Below are 23,963 nucleotides of genomic sequence, written 5' to 3'. Positions count from 1 at the left end.
TCGCCTGCGAAGAAGCGTTCCTCATTGGTGCAACAGTGGACGTACTCACGTTCCCCTACACCACCAACGAAAAGAGTGTGGTTTTGGGATACAAATAAATTATATGCATTCTAAATGCTAATTGCAAAATAATTATAGGAATGTGTATGGTTGCTCTCGATATTTCGGATAATTCTGGTTTCGTACACATAAGCACATACATGCAAATATTTGTATAAGATGAGGTCTTATATAATACATACATAAATACATACACACCTACAAAGGCACATTTCTTCACATTAAACTGCTAACATTCCGATTGTTAGGCATTCAAATATAGATGCGATTATATTTACTGATTTGTTTTCCGTTGAACTCTACTTACTCCTTTTTGTCATTAAGTACTTGAATATACAGATCATTCAAATACAGTAGATACGTCAACTACTTTTTTTATCTCTTAAGACATATTTCTGTTCTTGGTTTTAAACTGCTATTTTGTTACTTAATTTATGCTTTTTCTATTTGGTTTTATAAATTTAATAGCATGCAAGAAAACTCACAAACATTTCATATGGAATTTCGGATCGGATCATCCAAATTTTCGGGTGAGACGACCGAGCAGTTTCTAGGTATTCCGAAAAAATTCGAATGAAATTATATTTTGCTCTTTACTGTTAAAGTGTTTTTCAAATATTAAAACAAACAGCTACTATAAAAAACTATCAATTGTAAGTTCACAAATGTACTTATTTCACTTCAATCGTACGAATTCAATTCACACCTAATAACTGAATTTGACATTACTTGTCTTTTTTATATTTATAAGTTTCGCACATTTGAAAACTTACATATTATAATCTTTTAATAAACTTTCTATGCAAAAGTTGCAAAGACAATAATGCATTTTTCATATGGGACAATGATTTGTTGATATTTTCTTTTATTGTTCTCGTTACTGCTATATTTGATTATATGTTAATTTTAAATAAATAATGTAATGTAATTTGCATATTGAAAAGACTGCAGTTTGTTTCATTAATTGCTAAGTACGAAAAATACTGCTTTCGGCTACAAAAGGGAGCAGGGAATGGGTGTATGTACATATGTATGAATGCGTGTGTGTGCATGTAATTGAATTAGTAAAAAAACATAACGTGCTTCCAAAATATATGTTTGCACATACCTGCACGCATATTTGTAGGTGGGAATATATTATAAGTATCTGAATAGTAGTTATCGAATTTATTGAAAGGTTTACAAATATTTCAAATTAGAACGGTTTTTTACGCACTATATATGCGTGTTAATAGTGGGTGAAGGCAAAGGTATATGTATGTATATGAAAATAAGCCATTGTATTAAGATTTTTTAGATTAAAATATGTCCGTATGTAGTTTTAAAAATACATCAATATCAATCAAATTTTTATCACAATATTTAATATAGGATAAACTCAATCGTTCAGACCGTTGGGTACGACTCATCACTCGTCGAGGTTTTCGTCTGGCTGAACTTCGTCGTGAATTTCGAGGCTGGTATGGCAATCACGAACGGCATTGCATTCTACACAGTATCCTTACACCGCTCGGCATCAAATAGGATTCCCGGTTATTGATGGCTTATACCTTATATACATACATATATTTATAAGTAGACGTAAACGGTGCTCAAATTATCTGAGAAATACATGTGTATATGGAATTCTGACTAAAAACACCAAAATGTAACATCAATATAACGGATCTATATCATTACGGTGCTGCATTATAAATCAGGAATTATATACGATCATCAAAGTTAACTATAATTGAAAGTAAAACTAGCTGCAAGCTGCAAGAGTAGCCATGTGATAAATATGCATACATACATACATATGTACATATGGACTTATTGAGCGAATTTTATTGCTTACTCAATTTACGATTTTTACTATTATGCTACTTTATTGTATTTAATAAAATCAACCGCACCTTTGGAGGTATAACTAGAAATATATGTATATGCAATATATTTGCTGCTAATATGGATTATTCTTAATAGTCATGTGATGATACACACATATATGTATATTTTCTTTTGTAAAATTCAAGTTTTTAATAAAATTAAAGTTGCTGTAGCCCTTTTCAACTGTTTTATTTTCCTTTTATCTCCTATTTGAACATTAGCTGAAGTCCCGAATAATGCAATTGGAGCGCTCGTTGGATGATGAACGTAAAAAATCGGAAGATTTGCAATTTTCTATCGATGAAGCTACGTACTGTGGTAACGATGTAAGAAAGTCATATTAGCTAATTGGGAAATGAATATTAAAAGTTCACAAGCATTAATATGGTCACTGTTAAATAGATGGTGCAATAAGTAAAAGACAAATCCAATACATATAACATATTTAATTGTGGCGCTAATTGTTTTTCGGTATGCCCTTCTGAATTTTAGACTTGTTCAATGGCTCTTAGTCCTTACTACCCATATCACAAAAAATGAAGGATCTGCTATATGATCCATCACAAAGACTTTCAGAGGAGATCGCTTAAATTTAAATGTCATAAGGGATTTTATGTAAGCTCAAAACATACGTTTTGTATAAATTAATAAGTAATAATTTCTTTATGCAAATATAAAAATGCTCTCCACTGTACACGATTAAACCTTACTGCATATAATTTTTTTCAAAAAAATTTTAAAGTTCCGTCGAATTTATCGTAAATCACAGCCGTTTCTAAAACAACACAACTAAATTCCGAACGAAATATGCATTATTTTAATCAATGCCTTTGAACTTTTGGAATTAATTTTCTAAATTGAATAAATAACAACTGCAACTCAAAGTCCACCTTTTGTGTTTTAGGTGCAATCTCATTTATATAGGGAAAAAATTCAGGAATTGGAGAAAAAATTAACAGATCTTTCTACAGGTAAGCGAACTTTAATTTAAAAACAACAGGGTATTAGACTAATTTCTCTGAAAGGCCATTTGAAAGTATCCTTGAATATTTATCACAAGAATACAATATTACATACCTGTTCAATACCTCCTGCCTAAGCTTGGCGGAAGAATATTAAATTATACAAATAATTTAACTATTAATTAGCATACGTTTTATATACATGTAGATTACGGTTTCCGTTATTTCTAAAGATGATCTTTTATTGTTGACCTAAAATTCCAGTTTTTCTCTCTTAAAAAACGTAAACAAGCTCTTTCAATTTAAACCGTGCTTAAATCATATTACTTTTCCTTTATTGATGAAGTAAATTTGCTTAAGCAAATAAACCTACAACTTTGAAAACTCTCTTGTAGAGAAGAGCACAAGCATTTCTCTGCTTGGTTTTTCCATAAAAATATTCTATTATTAAGTTATTCGCAGTTAAAGTCATACATCAAATGTACTGAGATTTCATAACTAAAAGCGCCTTGTAAATTTTGTGTTGCTCATACGACATGGTATACATTGTAAATGGACGTCAGCAAAAAAAAATCAACTTGTGTAATACCGAAACCCTAATACATACAGATGTGTAAAAGTAAAAATTTACTGTTGAACACTACAACCATATCGATATAAGAAGAATAACACTCCATATGTATGCCAATTATTATATTACGTAAATTTATTATTTTACATCACCTACAGAAACAGGCTCCGCTAAAGATACCTCTACTGCCATTAATGCGCCGACTAAAACATCCATTGCCGAGAATGCCAAAATTATATTACAGTTGCAACAACAAAAAGAGGAATACGAAGCTCGGCTCGTTAACGCTGAAGATGAGCAAAAAAGATTGCAGGAAAATATAGTATATCTTCAAAAGGAAAATGAAGGATTGCAAAAAGAGCTGCTGCACAAAGATGAGAGTCTTGAAAAATTCTCATTATCAGCATGTGGCATTCAGAATCTGGGTCATGAATTGGATCTGCTTAAAGAAGAAGCAGAGAAGGAGCGTCAGCAGTTGCAAACCGATTTTGCTCTTAAACTGGAGGAGAAGGATATGCTATTAAACACATTGCGCTCTGAACTTACTGCTCAGAAAAATGCTCTATCTACGGTAGAGATAGAACGCTCTAATAACCAAGATGAATATGAGATTTTACAAACAGAATGCAAAAATCGTGAATCACAATTGCAGGATGTTAATGAGCAGTTAGTGAAGTTGAAATCGGAATTAAGCATGCAAAAAGCGGAGAATGTGACACTAGAGGAACTGGTTAAAGTACAGCAAGACAAACTTTTGCAGGAGAAAAGGCAAATGTCTGAAAATTTGCAAGAAATCGAGAAATTGAAAAATGAGATAATAAGTTTGCGAAATACTAAAGACTCCGTAGAGATAGAGCTTAGAACAGCCAATGAAGACCTGAAAAAATTAACTGAATCGCAGAAAACCTTGGAAGAGCAGTTGTCGGCTGCAACAAGTGCAGATCAGGAGAATCTAGATGCGATTACACAATTGGATATCGTCATAGAAGATATGAATAAAAAAATAAATGATGCTGCAGTAGAAAATGATCGTCTAAATGCAGAGCTTAGAAAAGAACAAGAATTGAAAATTATTGCCGCCGTTACAGAAGCAGAACTTCGAAAGCTTTTAAAAGATCAGCAACAAGAGTATACAGAAATTCTTGAAGAATTAAAAAAATCGAATACAACTCTGACCGAAAGTCGCGAAAGTGATCAACGAAAATTACAGGAATGTCTAGATGAGAAAATGAAAAAGATTGAGGCTCTTAACATCGAGGTTGGTCAATTAAAACAAGGCTTAAAGCAACTTGAATCGAATTCTTCGATGACCGAACAAGAATTGAATTCAAAGATCGAAGAATTTAAGTTAAAGGAGCAAACCTTTCTGGAAGATTTAAGAACTAAAGAAAATGCTTTAAAGTCTCAGACGGAGGCATGCGCGTATCACGATCGTGTAATAGCAGAGAAAATAGAGTGTCTTAATACGACCATGAGTGCGCTTGACACTGCAAATAATGACTTAAATAAACAAAAGCAAGAGCTAGCGCTAACTTTAATCAAATGTTCTGATTTAAACATCGCAAATAAAACGCAAGGTGAGCAGTGTGCGCAGCAACAACTTGAAATTGGAAATTTAACGCGCAAGCTAGATAGCCTCAATACAAAATGTGAGAGTCTGAAAACTCAAAATGGGACTCTTGAAAGTGAACTTAATTCTTCCCGTTCAATTATTTGTCAACTTGAGGACGAGATTAGTAAACTTAAAGATAAACTCGCTATGCATCAGAAGAATTTACTAGAAACTGAAGAAAGAAATAATGATGAACGGTTGAAGTTAGAAAGTCAGATAGAAGAGATTATTCAGAAATTTACAAATGTTTCCAAATATTTGGAAGAGGAGCGCGCAATCACTGAGCAAACACGCAACGAGTTATCAAAAAAAAAAGATCAATTGACTGTTCTTGAGGAAAAGAGTATTAAACTCGAGCTGACACTCAGCGACGAAAAACGTCAGCAGGAGATTTTGCGAAGCAAATATGAATCTATGGTTGAGCAGAATAAAACACTTGAAAATGATTTGAATACACTCCGTACATCGTCTACAGATTCAAACACTGAACTTTTGAAAATGTCACAAATGGTGACACTAAAACAAAAGGCTTACGATGAACTATTGGATAAAACTAACATGGAGCGCGTTAGTCTTGAAGGGCAGTTGGAGGCCAGTCAACAACGCCTAGATATATTGTGTAGCCAAGTAGAGATGCTTACGCAGGAAATGAAAAGTGCTACCGAGGAGAATATCAAGCGCGTAGAAATTCTTAAGCTGGAACAAGAAAAATATGGTAAACAGGAGCTAGAATTAAGCGAGTTATCACGCAAATTTGAAGCACTTTCTGCGAAATATACGAGAATAGATAATGAAAATCAGAATCTTCAAAGAGATTTGGCAACCTTGCGGAACACGTCAACCACTTCTGATGCACTTGTAACAAAATTGACTGAGGAGCTTACTCAAAACCAGAAAACTATGCAGGACTTAACAGACAAATCAACTGCTGATCGCTTGCAACTTAGCAATCAATTGCAGGAGCTAGAACAGCGACTTGAAGCTAAACTTCGTGAAACGGATCTGTTAAGAAGTGAATTGCAAGAAGCTATAAAATCAAAAGACAAACAAGCAGAAGAGTTTGAGTTATTGAAATTTGAAATACAAGCACAGTCAACATGTCAGTTAGATATCTTGAAGGAGAAAGAATCGACCGAGCAGAAAAAAATTATCGAAAATTTCCAAGCGCAGCTAAAGGATGCAGAGCAGAGTAAGGCCAAGTTAGATGAAGCTATTTCCAGTCTACAACAACAAATAAAACTTCTACAAGATGAATTACTAAAATCTCAACTAGATTTTAAAGCAAAGGAGGATGAACTAAGTAAAAAAATCATTAATTTGTGCAACGAGGGTGAAGAGGTACGGGAGGTATTACGTCAGACCAAATTGGATGGTTCAAATTCACTTAGCACTTTAGAGTTAGAAAAGTTGGAACTACATAAGACAATAGAGAGTCTGCAATCAGAACTAAAATCAATCGAAGATGAACTGAGAAAAAGTCGTAGTGAAATCGAACAGTTAAAAAAAGCAGAGTCAAGCGATGCCAAGGAGTTCCAAAATCAAATTGAATCATTGAAAAGTGCATTAGATGTTGCAAACACTGAAGCCCAATTTAGAACGAAAATGGCAGAAGAGGACAAAAATAAGATAGAGGAATTGAGGAAAATGGTGGACACAGTGCAAACAGTCAACACAAATATTTCAGCAACCAATGCGGAGATGTCGCATGCACTGCAGTCCTTAGAACAAGAAAAATGTGAAACAGCCCATATATTCGAACTTTTTGAAATGGAATCTGATCAAAATATGGAAAAACTTGGTGATAAGCTTGTCGACTTGAAGCAGAAATTAATTGATGCGCAAGCTCATATTGAACAAAAATCGGCAATTATAAAGGAAAAAGAAAGTGAAGTGTCGAGTATCTCGATTAAATTTGAAGCATCACAAACGGCTTTAGTAGGATTACAGAGCACATTATTAGATCAGTCCACAAAAATCTCTGAACTGAGTACTGCAAATACGGAATTAGAAAAACTAGTTTTTGAAAAAAAATATTTATTAGAACAACAAGCAGCCTTACAAAGTCAACTCGACGAATATAAACAAGTAGTTAACGAAATGGATAATGGAAGCGCGGCTAAGAACGAAGCGCTACACCAGCTGCAAGAACGAGTTAAAGAGTTAGAAGAAGAAAATTTGCGCAACATGGAATTTCAAGAAAGATTAAATAGTGATAACGTTAAAATACAACGAAAATTTGAGATTCTTGATTTAGAAAAAACTCGTGAAATGGTTGCTGCACAAAGTCGCATCAATGAATTGCAAGCATTGAAAGTATTGAAACCAAATAATTCAGCAACTGCTGATGTGCCAAAAGAGGTTAGCAAACAAATTCTTACATACATAAATATGTGTGTTTAATTTAATAAAAGACTGCCATAAATAAAACCTAAAAAGAAAATGTATTTATAATTGTCAATCAAATTCTTTCTATAATTTTACTATGCTTTTCTAAATAATTTCTTTATGACTAATATATGTACATATGTATAAATGAAAGTATGTACAAATGAAAGTACAGTTAATTCTGCATTATTTAAAAACGTCATTTTGACTAACGTCAGTCTTTTATTAAATGGACGATATTTAGTTGCCCCATTCTTATTGTACACTCAGTATGCATAAAAGTTAAGTAAATTATTCTAGGGTGAAGAACCAGAAGGCAACTTAGCACAAATCAACTTCCTGAATTCTATAATTGCGGACATGCAAAAGAAAAATGACTCTTTAAAGGCTAAGATCGAAGCACTGGAAGCGTTACCCACGGACTTTACTCAGTAAGTAGAATACGAAAATGTTTACTCTACACAATTTTTTAAAACACCAATAATTTCTATTATTGATACATAACTATTTATAGCACAAAACATTTTGTACAAGGTTTGACAGAGTTTTCACCAAATTCTGTATAAATTCATTGGGAGTGCTTTGTCATTCCTGCATTTGGTGACACTATATTGTTTGACATCTGATTGATATCGATTCAATTATGATTCGAATGACCGGATTAGAAGTTTCCAGTCATCTGCTGTCCAATTTCGCTACTTTCTGGCTACTTATCTGTCACGGAGCGCTCCTCCGTCATTACATTTACTAACACTTAATTTTTTTATTTCTATAAATGCGTGCGTTATTTGGTATCAAGTGCTTATTTCTTTTCATATGATTTATGATGAGATGTGCATCTGCATCCGTCATAATTTTATTGTAGCCCCTGACTTGAACTATGGGAACAATAGGTCGCCTTTTCTGAACGTTTATGATTTTTTGATAGCATATTTTAGCTCTGTAGATATTATTCGCGATAAAGACCTGCTCTTTTGATGTCTATAATACTCCAATCAATGAGTGGTGATAACCTCTTCATTATTTTGAATAGCTATGAAAATAATGTAATAACTTTTAAATTTATTAAAAAGTTCTTACCAGGTGAAATTTAAGTCGTGAAAAATGCAATATTTTTTGTTGAAATCGTAACTGACGCATAATTGAGTACATGTGAGTTATTCCAGTTTTATTTATTTTTTTCTTAGAATTTGATATTTTATTTTCTGTATTATTAACAATTTTGTTGAGAATTGAACGTGAACTAAAAGTATACATTTTTCTTCATTTCTTTGCTAAATCTATTGTTATGCAAATATAAATACACGAAGTACAAACTTGTACTCATTTGTGCTCCCCACTGTCTATAGTAGATATTATACCATAAGTGATGTTATATAGAACGCATATGAAATATTCGAGAAATTTTATTATTGGAGAAGTTTCTATGTTGCGGTGTTACTTTAATATAAATGTAAAAATGTTTGATCTTTTTAGACCAAAAGCTTTTGAATTAATCGCTAAGCGGAAACCAGCTCCTCGTGTTTTCTGTGATATTTGCGATGAATTTGACAAACACGAAACCGAAGACTGCCCTCTTCAAGCATCCGATGATCGAGACTACTCACCTCCACCGTTAACCGAAGCGACAGAAAGAAAGGTCCGGAAATTACCAGAACCACGAAAATACTGTGAAACCTGTGAAGGTAATAGTTTGCCAAATTTTATGAGGTTACGATAGGATTAATTATATTATTCTCTTTTTTAGTTTTCGGTCACTTAACGGGTGAATGCGCTGAGGACGAGTGGTAGCAAAACTTTATTTACTATATACAAATGTATTATCTGTTTACCTACTAGCTAATAATATTGAACTTTTCGACTTTTTCAATATGCATACATATATATTTTTAAATATTATGCGCTTGTGATAAATAGTTGAGGACTAAACCTTATTGTTTGCTACTCATTTGCGTATACATATGTATGTACATAATTCTCTTATTTCACTTGGTCGTACAAGCACTTGTAAAGAAGTATAGCTAAAATTTATATTTGTTGATTCTAATATAATTTTATAAATTCTTTAACTAATACAAATTTTAAATTTGCAAAGAACTGAAGAAATAAAAACACTCTTTGTGTTATTACTATTACTGTAAAATAGCTTCGTAATACTATTTTGTTATTTGCAATTTCACACGCAACATGTAACAAAATACAAAATATATTTTGTTGTTAATCGCCGATTATGTTGCGATTTACGTTATTTAAATGTGCGATTGAAATATGTAGATAGGGAAAAAATTGCATTTGTACAATCAAATTTACTTGTTGTAAATTAATTTGTTAACAAATAATTAAATTATATCATTTCGATCTAGATAAATATGCGGTATATTTTTAAGCGTTTTAATTAACTTATTCATGGGAAAGCTAGAAATCTAATTTTATATTGAGTGACCCGAAGAAATTTGGTATTGCAAATTATATCCATTTGAACAATAAAAAAATTATCATTGTAAGATATGTGAAGAGATTTATGGATAATTTTTTTCATTCACAAAATTTTCTTTAGGTTTTATAGCATTATATCTGCATGTAGCGATGATATGATGATGTATAATATTTCAGTAACGTGAACATTTTGCACATGTATTCCCTTAGTCCTGTAGAAGGTTCTGACGGAGGTGTTTTTATTTTTTTTTATTTTTTGTAAAATCATTGTCAATTTTGTAATACATGTATATATTGATAACTCAACGGCCGAATCTATTTGGCTGAAAATTGGTGAGTAGGTAGTTTGTAACCTCGGGATACACGTTACTTTTTATTGTTAAAGGTTAAAAGTCAAAACCATATATTAATGTAAGAATCATTTGAATATTTTTTGCCTAAAAAAGCAAAAACTAAATAATACCACACTACTACTGACAGGGTACAGTAATATTTGTTTACATATGTATGTATAGGGATAATACTGATAGTTGTTACTGCACAAGAAAAAGTTGAATCATAATTTCCGATGATTTCATAATAGCTCACGAATAATCCTGAAGCGTTGCACAGAACAATGCAATATTTAAGCCGTAACAATCAAGTTTGTGTTACCCACATGCACTACTATCTGGATTTCAGACGCCAATTTTGCAATTACATAAATGTGGAACAAAACATTACCATGTAATTAGACATAGGGCGTGCGACGCGCCCTTTTCTGCTCTGTCCTGTGTAATGTGTAACGATATTCAATGCAGTATTATGAAAAGACTGTTATATATTTTACGTATAATTTATTCAAGTGATAGGATATTTATGAAAATGTTGTCTTTAAGTGATTTACGAAGTCAGTAAAAATGTAGATTGATAATTTAGCTATTGCATTGTTATCATGATTAATGATATCTTTGACATCAAGGAGCGAGCAGAGCCGATGGTTTCGGCTAGTTATTTAAAAAAATTTCAAATACATTACATATATGAAAAATTTTAGTGACATATATTTTGTTATTGTTTTATTTTATTATCTTAATCAAGTCCATATATAATAATTGTGTTTGACTTTTTCTTCTCCATATTTTCGAAATGAATTATTTAATCGCCACCTTCCCTTTTTTCCTTAATAGCTTCCTATATGGAAAATTCAAGCTTTATTAATATCAGAAAAATTAATGAACACAATTCTTAATTTACTTTAAATCGCTCCTCAAACAATGAAAGTTCCGCTAATAAATCTGTTATCGCATTCATGAATGCTTCATGCGGGGAGTAATCAGAAGTAGTTTGTATTCTTATAACAAATTTGTGCTCCAATGGATGCGGCACTTTGTACCCAGCAAAAAGAACATTTGGATCCTTTAAGAGTTGACTAAAAGAAAAACATATTACGATTTATTTGAAGTAATTTCATTACTATATACTTTCTAATCATATTGCCAAGTGTGTGATCCTCCTTATTAACCGTGAATATCGCCGCGTTTGTAACCTTTGTATCCAACTCTTTGATGATTCTTAAAATCAACAGTTTAGTCTCATTATAAGATAACTTATTCAATATCAACAACTTACTTCTTTTCACCTTCATACAGTAAAAACGATTCGAACGTTGGTGGTGCATTCATTTCGTAGAAAATATATAACTCTTCTAAATAAAATAATAAATAAGCTACCCGATGCAAACTACCAACTATAAATTTGTCAAGGAAGAATTTCTTTTGCTTATTTATCGATATGTTGGCGATTAATGTTACACCCCATCTCCGCTGACAACAATTATTTCCTGAGAAAGCTATTTTCACTGACTAAATTTTTGTATGTTTAATGTACATATAAATGAAAACGGATTATATTAGTATGTATTGTTTGTATAGAACTTTTACTTCATTTGTATCTGCTCATTAATTTGTTTCCTTTAACGTTGATGTACATAATTCAACCACTAATGACAATTCATCTAACTTGAATTGATGTAAAGGTATTACATCTGGCAGCATTTTCGATAGCTTGTAAATAAAAAGATTGTCTGGGTGCGCGCCAAGTTGTGTTAATTATATATATATGTATGTATTTATAAATTTGTGAAGATCGATTGGACAACTTTCTGTATTTTTTAAGTATTTGTTGCAGACCGGTGTAAAAGTTTTATTACAAAGCTAGCTAAAAAAAGTGTTTTTACAATGAGTTCTGAACATACAGAAAATTCTTTAGATGGGTCTAGTGTTACAATGGTAGATGTTTTGCAAGAGGAGCACGATTTAGAAGAGGAATACAATGCGGTTCTAGGCGCTTCTGATGAGAAATGTTGCACATATTCTCAGGGAGCTATCAAGCGGCAGGCTCTTTACTCTTGTTTGACTTGCTGTCCTGAAGGTCGTACTGACTTGAATAAATGCGCTGGAATCTGTTTAGCATGTTCTTATCGTTGCCACGAAAATCACGAACTTGTCGAATTGTATACAAAACGTAATTTTCGTTGCGATTGCCCAACGGAAAAAATGTCTACCCAACAATGCTGTTTACTTAATGTTGGATTGCCCATACCACAAAAGTGTAATTCTGAGAACTTATATAACCAAAACTTCCAAGGATTATATTGTAAATGTCAAAGGCCATACCCAGACCCTGAGCGAACCACGGAAGAAGTGATGTTGCAGTGCACGGTTTGCGAAGATTGGTTTCATTTGATTCATTTAGATATGTCTGAATCGGCAAAAAAAATAGCTAGCTCTGATATCTGTGCAGAAATGGTTTGTGAAAAATGTATGAAGAAACACATCTTTCTGCAAGATTATACTGAGCTGGTACTTGATAATTCGGACGAACCATTGTATAAGGTATCATCAGAAAATAATTCGTTGTGTGAAGATCACGACAACAAATTACGTTCAGATTTAGACAAGAGCATTTCGGATATAATGCATATGAATGCGGTCGAAACGGTGTTATCAGAAAAAATTGATGAATCGCAAGTTAGCCCTACTATTGATGTTGAAGTGAATACAGATACTGATGGTCCTGATGTTAAACGACGGAAGATCGAAAAGGATTCCCCTTTGAAAACAGCTAATGAAGATAGTTGCCTTCGTCCAAAAGCAAAATCGTGTTACGTAGGAGGTAAGCGTCAACATAGTATTCTGTATCATTATTAATCCTACACCATTTTACGCTAAATTATTTTATTGTTGTCCCGTAAAACAAAACAAATAGACGATTTCGTTGCATTTTCAAAACAAGAAACCCATTACAAATATAGTTAATGTAGGTAAATCCATTATATTAATTGTTAAAACTAAAGCTACAAGAAATTAGAGATTGTTAGTACATAAAGAGTAGATCATAATTTTTCTTGCCGTCTCCAAAATAAAGAAAACCATGTTTGCGCGAGTTTAACTTATGGAAAAATGTCATGCCGGGCCAGAGACAAGATTTCATAATTATTAAGCGTTCATTTCTCATTAAGTTCAAAGAGAATGCTCGACGAAGCGGTATTACATCGGCTATACAGTCTAAGAAATCAATGGCGTAGTTGTAATCACCGCGCTTCAGCAAATTGTGCTTTAAATCGTTTCGTGGTAATCGAAGTATTTGGTAGTTCGAAATATTTTCAACTTGCAAATCGTTTAGGCCACGAAACATCTGGTTGGGTATAATACGGCCATCCGTAAGCTTATAAAGGGCTCCACGTGGGCAAATTGCACATTCCTCTGTAATAATAAATACTATGGCAGCCAGGCGCTCTTCTTCCTTTAGCTTAACTTTCTCTGGTAAATTCGCAGAGATTATTTGGTTAGCATCGACTTCAAATGTAGGATCCTATAAACAGTATAATGTAGGATCCTGAAAACACTATATTGTTCATTTTTTTTTTATTAAAGACATAAGATTTACCAATTCTACTGTTGTTACAAGAATCGGATCGCCTATGAAAGGTTCGCGACATAAAATAGTAGCTTGAAAAATTTTCGGACTATGCACAAAAGGCAACATCATCCATTGATATCCATCTAGCGTGTAAAAGAATTTTCGGTCTTTTAAGCAATCCTGGGTATAGCCGAAAGATATGTAATAGTCTCTGGTTATTGCATTAATGCGACCCCAAAAGTACATGCCTGTGAATCGATTTTCATTTTGCAGTACTATAAGCGAATTTTCGATTAAAACCTTTTGCTCAGGTGTTATTTTTTGTCCGCAGTACATTAGACATTCCAGGCCTTCCATGAAATATTCAATATTCATTTTTTTCTCTGAAAATAACATTAACATTAAAAAATATTAAGCCTCTCTATATTATACATATTGACTGAAAAAATAATGTTTACTAGATATATTTAGATAAATGTTTGCATAAAGTGATTTTAAAAATAGTGGTACTGGACCGATTTCTTCATCAAAATGCTAAAGATTAACTTAAGCTAGCTGAGGTGTTAGACTAAGCATATTTTCGATTTTTTCACTTAATCGACTCAATCCGTAAGAATCCTTTCAGGTTTTTTTAAATAGTAGAATATTTTTTCTTTGTTTCTTTTGTGGTTTTGGGTGATTACAAACTCATTAGGTATAAAAATTTAATCAACCTTCCGAGAGACAAATTTCGGTTTAAGGCCCTTGGATCCATCCGAATAACCATCTTATCTATCTATCTTAACCAAGAAGTTAGTGTAGAAACGGAACCTTAAATATAGATATTAATTGATGTTATGTTGTTGTAGCGGTTATCCAGCTTGATTAGGTTCAAATTGGTTGTCATTGAATTCAAACAATTATGATTTCTGTTTTTATACACATTTATATCGGATCATAAACTTGCTCACTTCCGGTAATAAAATATTGGACAATTTGCTTGCACTGCTCATTATGTAAAATCGCATATCTCAGGACCGATTTCAACTTCAGTACATGACATTCTACGCTTTTTATCTGACAGTGCGAAAATGGCCAAAACCGGATTACAAACACCTACAACTTTAAATTTTAATTAACGAGATAAAACTTTGCACTAATCATGCCGTTAGATTATGTCACCTTATGACCAGAAATTATCCAAATCGGACCAAAGGTGTTCGAGCCCCTAGGAACCAGTACCTATAGTTGACATTTGACCGAAAATATCGAATCAATGCGTGAGATATGTATATAATTGAAATTCATACAGAATCCGTAGACTGAGTAAACACTATTTCTCTGTGCTTTACAAGAGTTGTTTAATGTAAACGTCAGTGTTGTATATGGGTCAGACCATGTAAATTGGTCCATGAAAATTTCGAAAAATCAACGATTTTGAACATGAGCAGCCTATATCCAATCTTCTAAAAACTTAGTTGAATATTGTACAAATTTGTATAATTATAATGATTTCAGGAGCTACATTTTGGAAATGTGACTGGCGTGAGGCTTTATGTAAATGCGGTCAATGTTTGGAGCTCTATAAAACTGAAAAAGTAGAGTATTTGTTAGATCCAGAAGATTCTGCCACGTCTTATGAAGAGCGAGGTAAAAAACGTGGAGAAATTGAGTCTACATATGAACAAGGTATACGCGCATTAGCTTCCATTGGTCGAGTGCAGCAAATAGACGCTATAACAGAGTATAACCGCATGAAAGATAAACTAAAGGAATATTTGCAAACATTTGCTGCTTCCAAAAAAGTTGTCACCGAAGCGGATATCAATCGTTTTTTCCAAGAAATGCGGAGTGAAAAAAACGCTGATCTGGGTCAACCGTATCTTTGTCGTTAATGGTGAATTAATATATCAAGTTTCAAAGCCTTGCACATACATACTTAAATTTGCACGGTACATATCTAATTTATAATACAAATAACATCAAAAATAATATATTTGAATCAGTATTTTAATTTTTTTAAATCACATTCCGGACTCTACATTATTAGTCAATATGCAAACATTTTACTTCATAGTTGAAAATTATCGTATAATAGTTATATTTAATCAGTAAATTAAAGTGATGAGATTTGTAATAAAATTCTTGTTTAAAAAGGTTCATTAATTCATTATAATTCTGATCATGAAAATGTTGAATTTTTGTACAAACATATATACAAATAAATCATTTTATTCACATTTCTTTTGCTTTATTATTATCTCACGGTATCATCTACATGTTGGAAGCCAAACCCCTAATATTCACATTAATTATAGAGGTGTTGTCTATACTTACGAGTAATAAAATATGTGTCTCAAGTATAATTAAGTGTATTGTTTGAAATATATACATTAATAAAAATATATGAATATACATATACATACATATTCATATATTCATTAAAAAATGCCTAAGTCTAACCGGCCAACTTTTAAATTATATAACAGCAGAGAAAGATTTTCAAACCTTACTCCATGAACAAATATTAATTTCTCATTATATTTGCGGTAATTATTTAAAAAAAATCGATATTTGCGTTATCTTCGCAATTGTTTTGCTTGGGATCAGTTAGTTGAGCAGGGGAATGCGTTATAGGCGTTTGCATGAGATCCAATATAATTCTTTCAATCTCTTCCTTATCTGAAATAGGATTTTGGAGCCGTTGCTCTGTAACCTGAATATTATGTGTCACAGGGGTACATGGTACAGCGGTATTATTAATACGTTCAAAACAACCACCACTGGTAGTGCTACGTACAGTACCAAAATAATGTCCGTTCGTAATTTGGTAATTTGCGTTGTTATTGTCGACGTTAATGTTGTCTTTTGTGGTGTAGTCAAATTCTTGGTTTTCCCGATAATTAAATATGGCATCAAGCGTTTGGCAATTTCCTGCCTGAATTGTGCTATCCTGCATTAGTGTGCATAGTTGGTCTGTATAAGCACCGTTGGTGGAAGGTGAGATAGGCGACGGTGTTGCATTACGATTTTGTGGTGATATTGGCGATAACTGTGACTGTGGCGACATTAGGTAGTTGCTTCTGTATGGATCCAAATGTTGTTCAACTGCTGTAAACTTTATTGGCATTGCAGCGCCTACTGAAAACAGAATAAAAACGGACAATTATGCGTAATTTCAAAAATGTTTTAAACGTTAAAGTGTAACTCACTTGGCTCATATTTGATGTCTAGATGTGGTTGTGTTGTTGAGATTACAGGTAAATTGAAAGTATTATTCATTGCTTAAATAAAGATAAAAAAGAGAAAAATACATTTATTGTGAATAGGTAAATAAGGGATATGTACATGTACATTTGTAAATTAATAATTTTTGATATTAGTAAAATGCAAAATAAAGAGTGATTGATTTACAAATGTGTCAATACAAAGCAATGAGATTACCAGATATATCACTTTTGTTATCCATTTCAACTTTTTCTTTAATACGTTCAAAGTAACCGCCGCTGGTAGTGTTACGTATAGTGCCAAAATAATGTTGGTATTTGGTGTTAATGTTGTCTCTGGTGTTGTAGTCAAGTTCTTGGTTTTTTCGATCATTAAATAGGTCATGAAGCCTTTGACAATTTCCTGCCTGGATTGTGGAATCCTGCATTAATGTGCTTAGTTGATTTGTATAGGTACACTTGGGGGAATGCGACGGTGTTGTTTTACAATTTTGTGATGGTATTGGCGATAACTGTGATCGTGGTGGCATTTGGTAGTTATGTGTGACTGTGGTGACAGGTAAGTTGAAAGTATTATTCATTGCTTGAATAAAGAGTAAAGAAATTATATTAAAGCTTATACAATTTTAATGCTTTTCTCTTTCTTTGCCAAGTTTTACAATATCAAATATTAATAAAATAAAAATAGTAGTGTGGATAGGTAAGTAAGGGCACAATTGTAAATTAATGATCTTGCAAATTAGTAATATGCAAAATAAAGAGTGCTTGATTCATAAATGTGTGAGTACAACAATAAAATTACTATAAAAGTCAGTGTATGCACATGAAAAAATTGCATATTAATAACATACACGCAAGCATACATAGATGGAAACATATACTGACTTACTGCGAAATGTAACGGTAACGTATTTAGTCGTAATCAATTATGTTGCTAATTACCCATCGATTATGTATGACGAAGTGAATATCATTGCAATTACTTTTTAATGATTATATGCTTTATTTTCCCAATATAGTACTATACAATACATTTGTGATATCCGAAGCTGATTTAATAAATATGTATTTAGAAATATACATACATACTTATGTAAACAATATATATTCATTAGATTCAATAGTTTATTCTTTTATTGATAATAAGGTGCATTATTCAGTATTCGAACACGATTGAGTCAATAAAAAATGAATAAGTGCATAAACTTTTGCGAATTGTCTAACAATAATTTGGAACGTACCGAATTCGTTAAATACAGTAAACCTTCGATGATTGTGGCATATTAGTATATAAATACATATGTACACATATCTGTCGCGAATACCGAATCTTTTATTTTAATGGCAATAATTACTTACATTTATTTTATAAATTATAAATGCAGTACATAAAATACTATGTACATTACATATTTACCATATTTAAGTTAGAGTCGAATTTGATATATAAGTATTTGCACCTGTAAGTGTTTAGATGTTTATGCATGTTCGCAATATGTATGCTATGGGAGATGAGAAGATAATGGATGGTCACCGAGTACAAATGTTAAATGTCTATGGATATTTTTAGATGCTTGTTTATTTTAAATACATAGTTTTTGGCGTAGCCGTATGCTTTAAAAAGGGCATTTGAACTTATATTTCAAAATATTTATTGAAATAGTGTGTGAATAAAATGCAACTTACAAATGCTTTGATAATTTAAGTTTAAGCCCATATCTTTGTTCATCTGATTTATGAGACTTTCTCCACTAATCTTCCGACGTTTTCTTTCTCTTTTATAACGATCTATAATGGAAATATATGAGACATCTCGAATATTTATGTGGTTTTAAATATGAATATTTTCAGATCTTGAAAATATATACATACATATGTATAAGCATATACTATTTGCATTGCAATTCCCTAGATTGAAAAATATTGCAGAAATATTAAAAAATTGGCATTCTATTTGCTTCATTCAGTCGTTTGACGATATCGTCAGCTGTTACGGCTTGTACGTCGTCTATAGACGTACAGACCTGCAACTCAGTATCAGAATTTTTTGCAGTGATTTGACGCTCCGGTGGTATACTCGTATATAGTGCAAAGTGTTCGGCCTCTTGCAAATCTACCTCCGGATCGAGCATGACACCGAATTCACCTTCGCATAGATTTTTTATACTTTGTCTATCAGCAATAGCTACTAGTTCCATCTTCCCATCACAAATGGGTATTTCAGCTAATTGAAGAGCACTAAGAGTTCTGCGGTCCAAATACTGACCAAAAGTGAAAGCCTTACCTTCGTGAGAGGGTAAACTCTTAGCGTTCTCACCTTTTAGAGGGATGTGAACTACGTCTGTATTTAAATATGCCGGTCTCTTGCCAGAAATACTACTTACACTTCGACCAATCGGTTTACCATTTCTATTGTTCTCATTTCGTTCAGCAACGCTGTTGTGGGAATCTAAATACTTGGAATTCACTTGCTGCGTCGCAGACTTAATCGAGCGTAGGGAGCACCGATTCGGTTCACCGATAGAAAAGTTTCCAATACTAGGTTCCCTACTATTAGAAAGTGTTTTCACTTTGGTTGATTGATTTTTTATTGATTTATCGTTACTCATTATATCAGTTTTACTTTTGCGTCGTGAAAAAAGTCGAGAGAAAAAACCTTCACGTTTCTTTGGTGATGAAGTGGGTGTAGTTTGTCGTTTAGTTGGACTTTGATCAGGAGTTCGCTTAATGATTATTTGTGACGGTTGTCGTGAGGAAACACTACTTGTGCGAGAAAGTTCCAAGGAACTGTGTGTGACCGATGAGCTTGTACCGAGTTCTTGTGAAGTTTTTCGTTTTGGTGGAATTGGAGGAAGGCTTTGTTCAGGACCGGGAGAGGGTGTACGGGGTGGTAAAGGTAGTGGAGGAGAAGATGGTGATGGAGGCGTTTGGGCAACATTTACCCGTATTTTTGGTGCAAGGGGATTTTTCAATACCACCAAGTCAAGTTCGTCATTAATAGCTCCTCCAATCGCTTTTGTGTCTAAATAATCAATAGAAAATGGATTTTTTAGAGTATTTTGTAAATTTTTATATGTTGGGACCTCATCAAAATTCTCTTCCCCTCTTGTGTTGACTACCTCTACCATTGTTTCAATGGATTTATTGTCGAATATCGGTGACCCACCTAACGACAAGTTCTGTATCATAGGGCTGTCAAATGTGCCCCGTCGAGATTTTGTTTCTGTAACCATATCATCGAGTTCGGGCACTTGATCCATTTGATCAGTAATGGTTTTGTCGTCGTCAGTAGCAGTTGATATGGTCGTGTGGTTAGTTGATAAACTTGCCATGTTGGTATATACTGTTATTGGACTGATTGAAGTTGTATCACCGTTCTCAACTGTCAAGCTGTCGGTTCGTTCGAACTCATTAGAGTGCATCCATTCAGTGATTTTATCGACTGCGGATAGTGAATGCGAATCAATTAGTGGTGGATGTTTAAGTATCTCATCCATTGGTGTCGATGTTTGAGTGTCTGCATCCACAGCCTGACACTTCAAAGTTGGTGCTTCGAAGTCGTATTCGATACCGTTGGGTCTATCAAATTCAATATCTCCGTCACCGTCGGTAATACTTTCTCTTTTGCGCCGAGCTAAAGCTATACTTTCAGTTTCATTAAGTGTATCTAAACTATGCTGCTTGCTAACGGTACTCTCGGTGCGTTCTGTTGATAATGTAGCATTATCATCCAAATCGAAATCAATATCAGAAGGGGAGCAAGAGTATTTTGTTGCAGTCGTTTCACTATCCATGGACAATATATGTTGAAATATATCCACTTCTTGCTTTCGCTTAAGTTTACGACGCATGCTGGCAAAGGATAGCGTACCTGGATCATGAAACACGAACTCCAAAGCGTCACTCCGTTTATCCAAACTGGGTCTTTCCAACTCAATGTATGTCTGTAAGGTAGGAAAAAAAATTATTGTTTAAACATATATGAAGACACCATATACATATATGCATATACATATGTGTATGATCGTTTACTTTTACCTTGGCAGTTTTTGGCAAATCCGCCTGAGGATAACGTGGTGTACGAAACGCAATTGCTGTCTGTTTATGTACATTGGACGGTTCAAAATCGGCGTATGCATGCCAAACTTCGCGATTATTATCGATCGCTTTGAAGCGAATCTTCACATCATCTTTATTAACTTGTGAACAGAGCAAAATTATTTCATCTCCTCCATCAATGGTGGCTGCGCAGCTACAAAGTCGACTAATGAGTAATTCACTTTTCGCTTTTCGGTCATAGAGAGGTTCCGACACCACTGGGTTCAGCGCTTTCCAACCGTTCCCAACCTTTATGAAGCCTTGAAAGCACAAACGTAATGAATTCAATTCAATTGAATTCGGATCAGTTACATGATCAAACCCAGCTAAAAATTAGGAATTTGTTATATTCCAGTTAGTCTCATATTTGTATAAATTTATCACTTACTCTTGAAAGGGTCAATTTTCCTACTTTTTCGCATCTCTAAAGACTCCGTAATTTCTTTTTTCTTTACACATCGTATTCCAATATTACTGAGTTCGACACGTAGTGGGGTATCGGGTCCAACATATCTTATACAATAACCATGTTTACAATCCTGACCTACCAACTGATGTGGATGTTGTCGAAAAGGTTTATCCTTTGTAACACAAGATACCAGAATCCGCGCTTTTCCTTCGTAGCCTACAACTTCGACAGTAGGAAATGTTTTGGTTTCCTGAAATGAATTCTCACCAGGTATATTTCCGGCTGTACGACCTTCACTGTTGTACCGAAATCTCATCGGTTTTCTCGAAGGCTGTTCTACAACACGAAGGTAAGGTTTCGAAGATGTTGAAATATCATCCAATTCGGGCGATATAATCTCAACTGAAAGCAAACAATGGAGTTTTTATATTTATAATAATTCCTATCCTCCTATCTGTTTTTATTAGATGAGTATAACAATTAAATTGCGTGTATCTATCGAAACACGTACATAAAGTAATTTATTTTGAAAACTTACTAATATCACTCAATTCGTGCTCACTCGTATCCATAATTCGGCTGTTATCTGCAATTTGATCAATGGAAATTTTAAGTATTTTATTAATTAATAGAATTTTATTAATAATTAGATTGAAATAAATTTTAATTGCTTTACAATGACTTATTATTTGTTGCGTTAAAATATAAGTCTTGAAGATTTGCTCTAAGGAAGGCTAGTTGTATTGTTAACGCCAATTTTTCAAATAATTTCATTTACATCAGTACATGTTGCACCTACGTGTTAGCCCAGTTCTATAAATATAACACATTTTCCCCACTTCTGTTTTACCTTATTGTGGATATATTCAGGACACATTAAATTGGGTTAACACGCACACACTATATTATTCATATATATATATCATAACTTGGTGAGTTAAAGTAATTTTCTAAGAAGGTTTGTTATTTAGTTAAACTTACTGAAATAGACATTTAACGAATTACCTTCCTCTAAGGCAAAAATATGGATAGTTTCTAATATGATATCATACAGGATCGATTTTTTTGATTTTTGATGCTAGACTGGACCTTACTTAGTGCTTAGCTGCAGCTTAGAGTAATTTGGGTAGATGTTAACTTTTTTATTATATTCTAAAATCTTTCAGACACGTGGAATATGCGACCATTAGAAATGCATATGTTCACATAACAACATTGAAATTTAATAGTTCGTGTTTCCCTGCAAGGAACATTATATAATATGGACATTTGGAAACGCTCTAAAATTTGTAAAAGCGTAGCGATGTGAATCACTGTCCTTTCATAGAATGCTTAATTTAGCATTGTTTATATCATTAGGGCAAAAACAAAAGCTTCCACCTTATTACTTTGATGATTTTTGCCCACCATATCATACCACTTGAATTTGTAAATATGTATATTGCAAACATACTATAAGTATGTTTATAGATTCGACTATATCTGCTTTGTTTCTATGGTATTTTCTATTTCGAAAGCATGTGGTGGATCAGAAAATAAACGACTATTACCTGCTGGAGCAATGCCACGGCAAATTGAACGAATCGTTTCAGGTCAACCGAACGTCGGAATACATACATAGTTATTCTGGTTGAAACCGATTTATGGCGTTTTCGGACACATACGAATTCTCCAATCACACAATCCGCATATGTATATAAACCAAAATGCTGTCAAAACATTGTTGAACTTATAGATATTGATTGAATTTGTATAGATGATAGTCATGGAAAAATTAAAACAAAAACTCACGCAATGGAGAGGAATTTTCGGTTGAAAATGATTTTTTGGTTCGAAATTGCAAGACATAAATTTGCTAACGAAATACTTACGTAAGTGTTTACATACGTATTTTGTGCATACATACATATGTGCATCTATGTTCGTAAGGAAAATAATAAATAAATAATCGAATCTTATATACCTACAATCGCACGCACACATGTACTCATTCGCCAAGTTGCTAATAATAATAATAATTTAATTGTTTCGATACCGTGATTTTGCAGCACAAATTCTGAAATGTTTTTGTAAATTAAATTCTTCGTATGTTAATTATTATGAACCAGAACAAATTTTAACAAAAACAGCATGTAGGCTTTCTTAAATCGTCAAAAATAGAGAAAAATTAATTTCGACATCTGCACTGATGAATGAGGTGTATGTATACACCTTCTTATATGCAGCAATTAAACAAATGAACAAATGGCTGAATCTGTATACGGATGTATGTAAGGACATACATTATTTAAGTTTCATACTATTGACTAGGAAATAAAATAGTTTGGCATATGTATTGTTTTATGTATTGTTTATATTGCCAATGTTTAAATTAAAATTATCTATTGCAATATCTTTGGGTACAAAGTATACATACATACATACAGTCAGATGCGCAGATTGTATCTATGTT

At 33.0% G+C, this 23,963-nt stretch overlaps 7 protein-coding genes across 34 annotated transcripts in view; 3 read left to right on the top strand and 4 right to left on the bottom strand.

Annotated features, from left to right (window-relative positions):
• The window catches only part of LOC108968197 (restin homolog), a 30,321-nt gene extending 20,483 nt beyond the window's left edge, over positions 1-9,838 (top strand). For 22 of the 23 annotated variants that reach the window (XM_018932047.1, XM_018932044.1, XM_018932046.1 and 19 more), the window contains 6 exons: positions 2,151-2,255; positions 2,834-2,900; positions 3,621-7,432; positions 7,760-7,890; positions 8,936-9,144; positions 9,207-9,838. In XM_018932047.1, the coding sequence (XP_018787592.1) occupies positions 2,151-2,255; positions 2,834-2,900; positions 3,621-7,432; positions 7,760-7,890; positions 8,936-9,144; positions 9,207-9,250 (4,368 nt within the window). In that variant the 3' untranslated portion in view covers positions 9,251-9,838. Of the gene's footprint in view, positions 1-1,431; positions 2,108-2,150; positions 2,256-2,833; positions 2,901-3,620; positions 7,433-7,759; positions 7,891-8,935; positions 9,145-9,206 lie in introns of those variants that run through there. The other variant, XM_018932066.1, reaches the window with a different exon arrangement.
• A 1,113-nt stretch (positions 9,839-10,951) lies between these two features.
• On the bottom strand, positions 10,952-11,654 carry LOC108968189 (DNA-directed RNA polymerase II subunit RPB11). Its single transcript, XM_018932023.1, has 4 exons — positions 11,507-11,654; positions 11,359-11,448; positions 11,132-11,306; positions 10,952-11,068 (listed from the first exon to the last, which is right to left on the bottom strand). The coding sequence occupies exons 1-4, from the start codon at positions 11,557-11,559 to the stop codon at positions 11,033-11,035; spliced, it is 354 nt and encodes a 117-aa protein (XP_018787568.1). The 5' UTR covers positions 11,560-11,654; the 3' UTR covers positions 10,952-11,032.
• Positions 11,655-11,970: 316 nt separating this feature from the next.
• On the top strand, positions 11,971-16,202 carry LOC108968184 (putative E3 ubiquitin-protein ligase UBR7). Its single transcript, XM_018932016.1, has 2 exons — positions 11,971-13,051; positions 15,296-16,202. Exons 1-2 carry the CDS (start codon positions 12,115-12,117, stop codon positions 15,670-15,672), a joined length of 1,314 nt encoding a protein of 437 aa, XP_018787561.1. The 5' UTR covers positions 11,971-12,114; the 3' UTR covers positions 15,673-16,202.
• LOC108968188 (radial spoke head protein 9 homolog) lies at positions 13,186-14,218 on the bottom strand. Its single transcript, XM_018932021.1, has 2 exons — positions 13,826-14,218; positions 13,186-13,750 (listed from the first exon to the last, which is right to left on the bottom strand). The coding sequence occupies exons 1-2, from the start codon at positions 14,198-14,200 to the stop codon at positions 13,253-13,255; spliced, it is 873 nt and encodes a 290-aa protein (XP_018787566.1). The 5' UTR covers positions 14,201-14,218; the 3' UTR covers positions 13,186-13,252.
• Positions 15,920-18,774, bottom strand: LOC108968187. 2 transcript variants are annotated; one of them, XM_018932020.1, is made up of 5 exons: positions 18,422-18,682; positions 17,894-18,053; positions 17,222-17,587; positions 16,990-17,061; positions 15,920-16,918 (listed from the first exon to the last, which is right to left on the bottom strand). In XM_018932020.1, exons 3-5 carry the CDS (start codon positions 17,583-17,585, stop codon positions 16,335-16,337), a joined length of 1,020 nt encoding a protein of 339 aa, XP_018787565.1. In that variant the 5' UTR covers positions 17,586-17,587; positions 17,894-18,053; positions 18,422-18,682; the 3' UTR covers positions 15,920-16,334. The 2 variants fall into 2 exon arrangements, with proteins under 2 accessions (XP_018787565.1, XP_018787564.1); XM_018932019.1 differs by lacking the exons at positions 17,894-18,053; positions 18,422-18,682 and adding an exon at positions 18,691-18,774.
• Positions 18,775-18,916: 142 nt separating this feature from the next.
• Positions 18,917-23,963, bottom strand: part of LOC108968182 (embryonic polarity protein dorsal) — an 11,942-nt gene continuing 6,895 nt past the window's right edge. For 4 of the 5 annotated variants that reach the window (XM_018932013.1, XM_018932010.1, XM_018932011.1 and 1 more), the window contains exons 2-5: positions 22,050-22,097; positions 21,491-21,913; positions 21,043-21,428; positions 18,917-20,948 (exon numbers count right to left, since the gene is read on the bottom strand). In XM_018932013.1, the coding sequence (XP_018787558.1) occupies positions 18,939-20,948; positions 21,043-21,428; positions 21,491-21,913; positions 22,050-22,083 (2,853 nt within the window). In that variant the 5' untranslated portion in view covers positions 22,084-22,097 and the 3' untranslated portion in view covers positions 18,917-18,938. Of the gene's footprint in view, positions 20,949-21,042; positions 21,429-21,490; positions 21,914-22,049; positions 22,098-23,061; positions 23,524-23,963 lie in introns of those variants that run through there. The other variant, XM_018932014.1, reaches the window with a different exon arrangement.
• The window catches only part of LOC108968183, a 14,456-nt gene continuing 12,294 nt past the window's right edge, over positions 21,802-23,963 (top strand). The window contains exon 1 of the mRNA XM_018932015.1: positions 21,802-21,860. The gene's annotated coding sequence lies outside the window, so the exon portion shown is untranslated. The remainder of the gene's footprint in view (positions 21,861-23,963) is intronic.

This window comes from Bactrocera latifrons, unplaced genomic scaffold (genome assembly GCF_001853355.1).
Source record: "Bactrocera latifrons isolate USDA-ARS-PBARC rearing strain unplaced genomic scaffold, ASM185335v1 scaffold_206, whole genome shotgun sequence".
NCBI classification, from domain to species: domain Eukaryota; kingdom Metazoa; phylum Arthropoda; class Insecta; order Diptera; family Tephritidae; genus Bactrocera; species Bactrocera latifrons.
The sequence above is the reverse complement of the archived record's forward strand: the minus strand, read 5'-3'. Positions and strand labels throughout refer to the sequence as shown.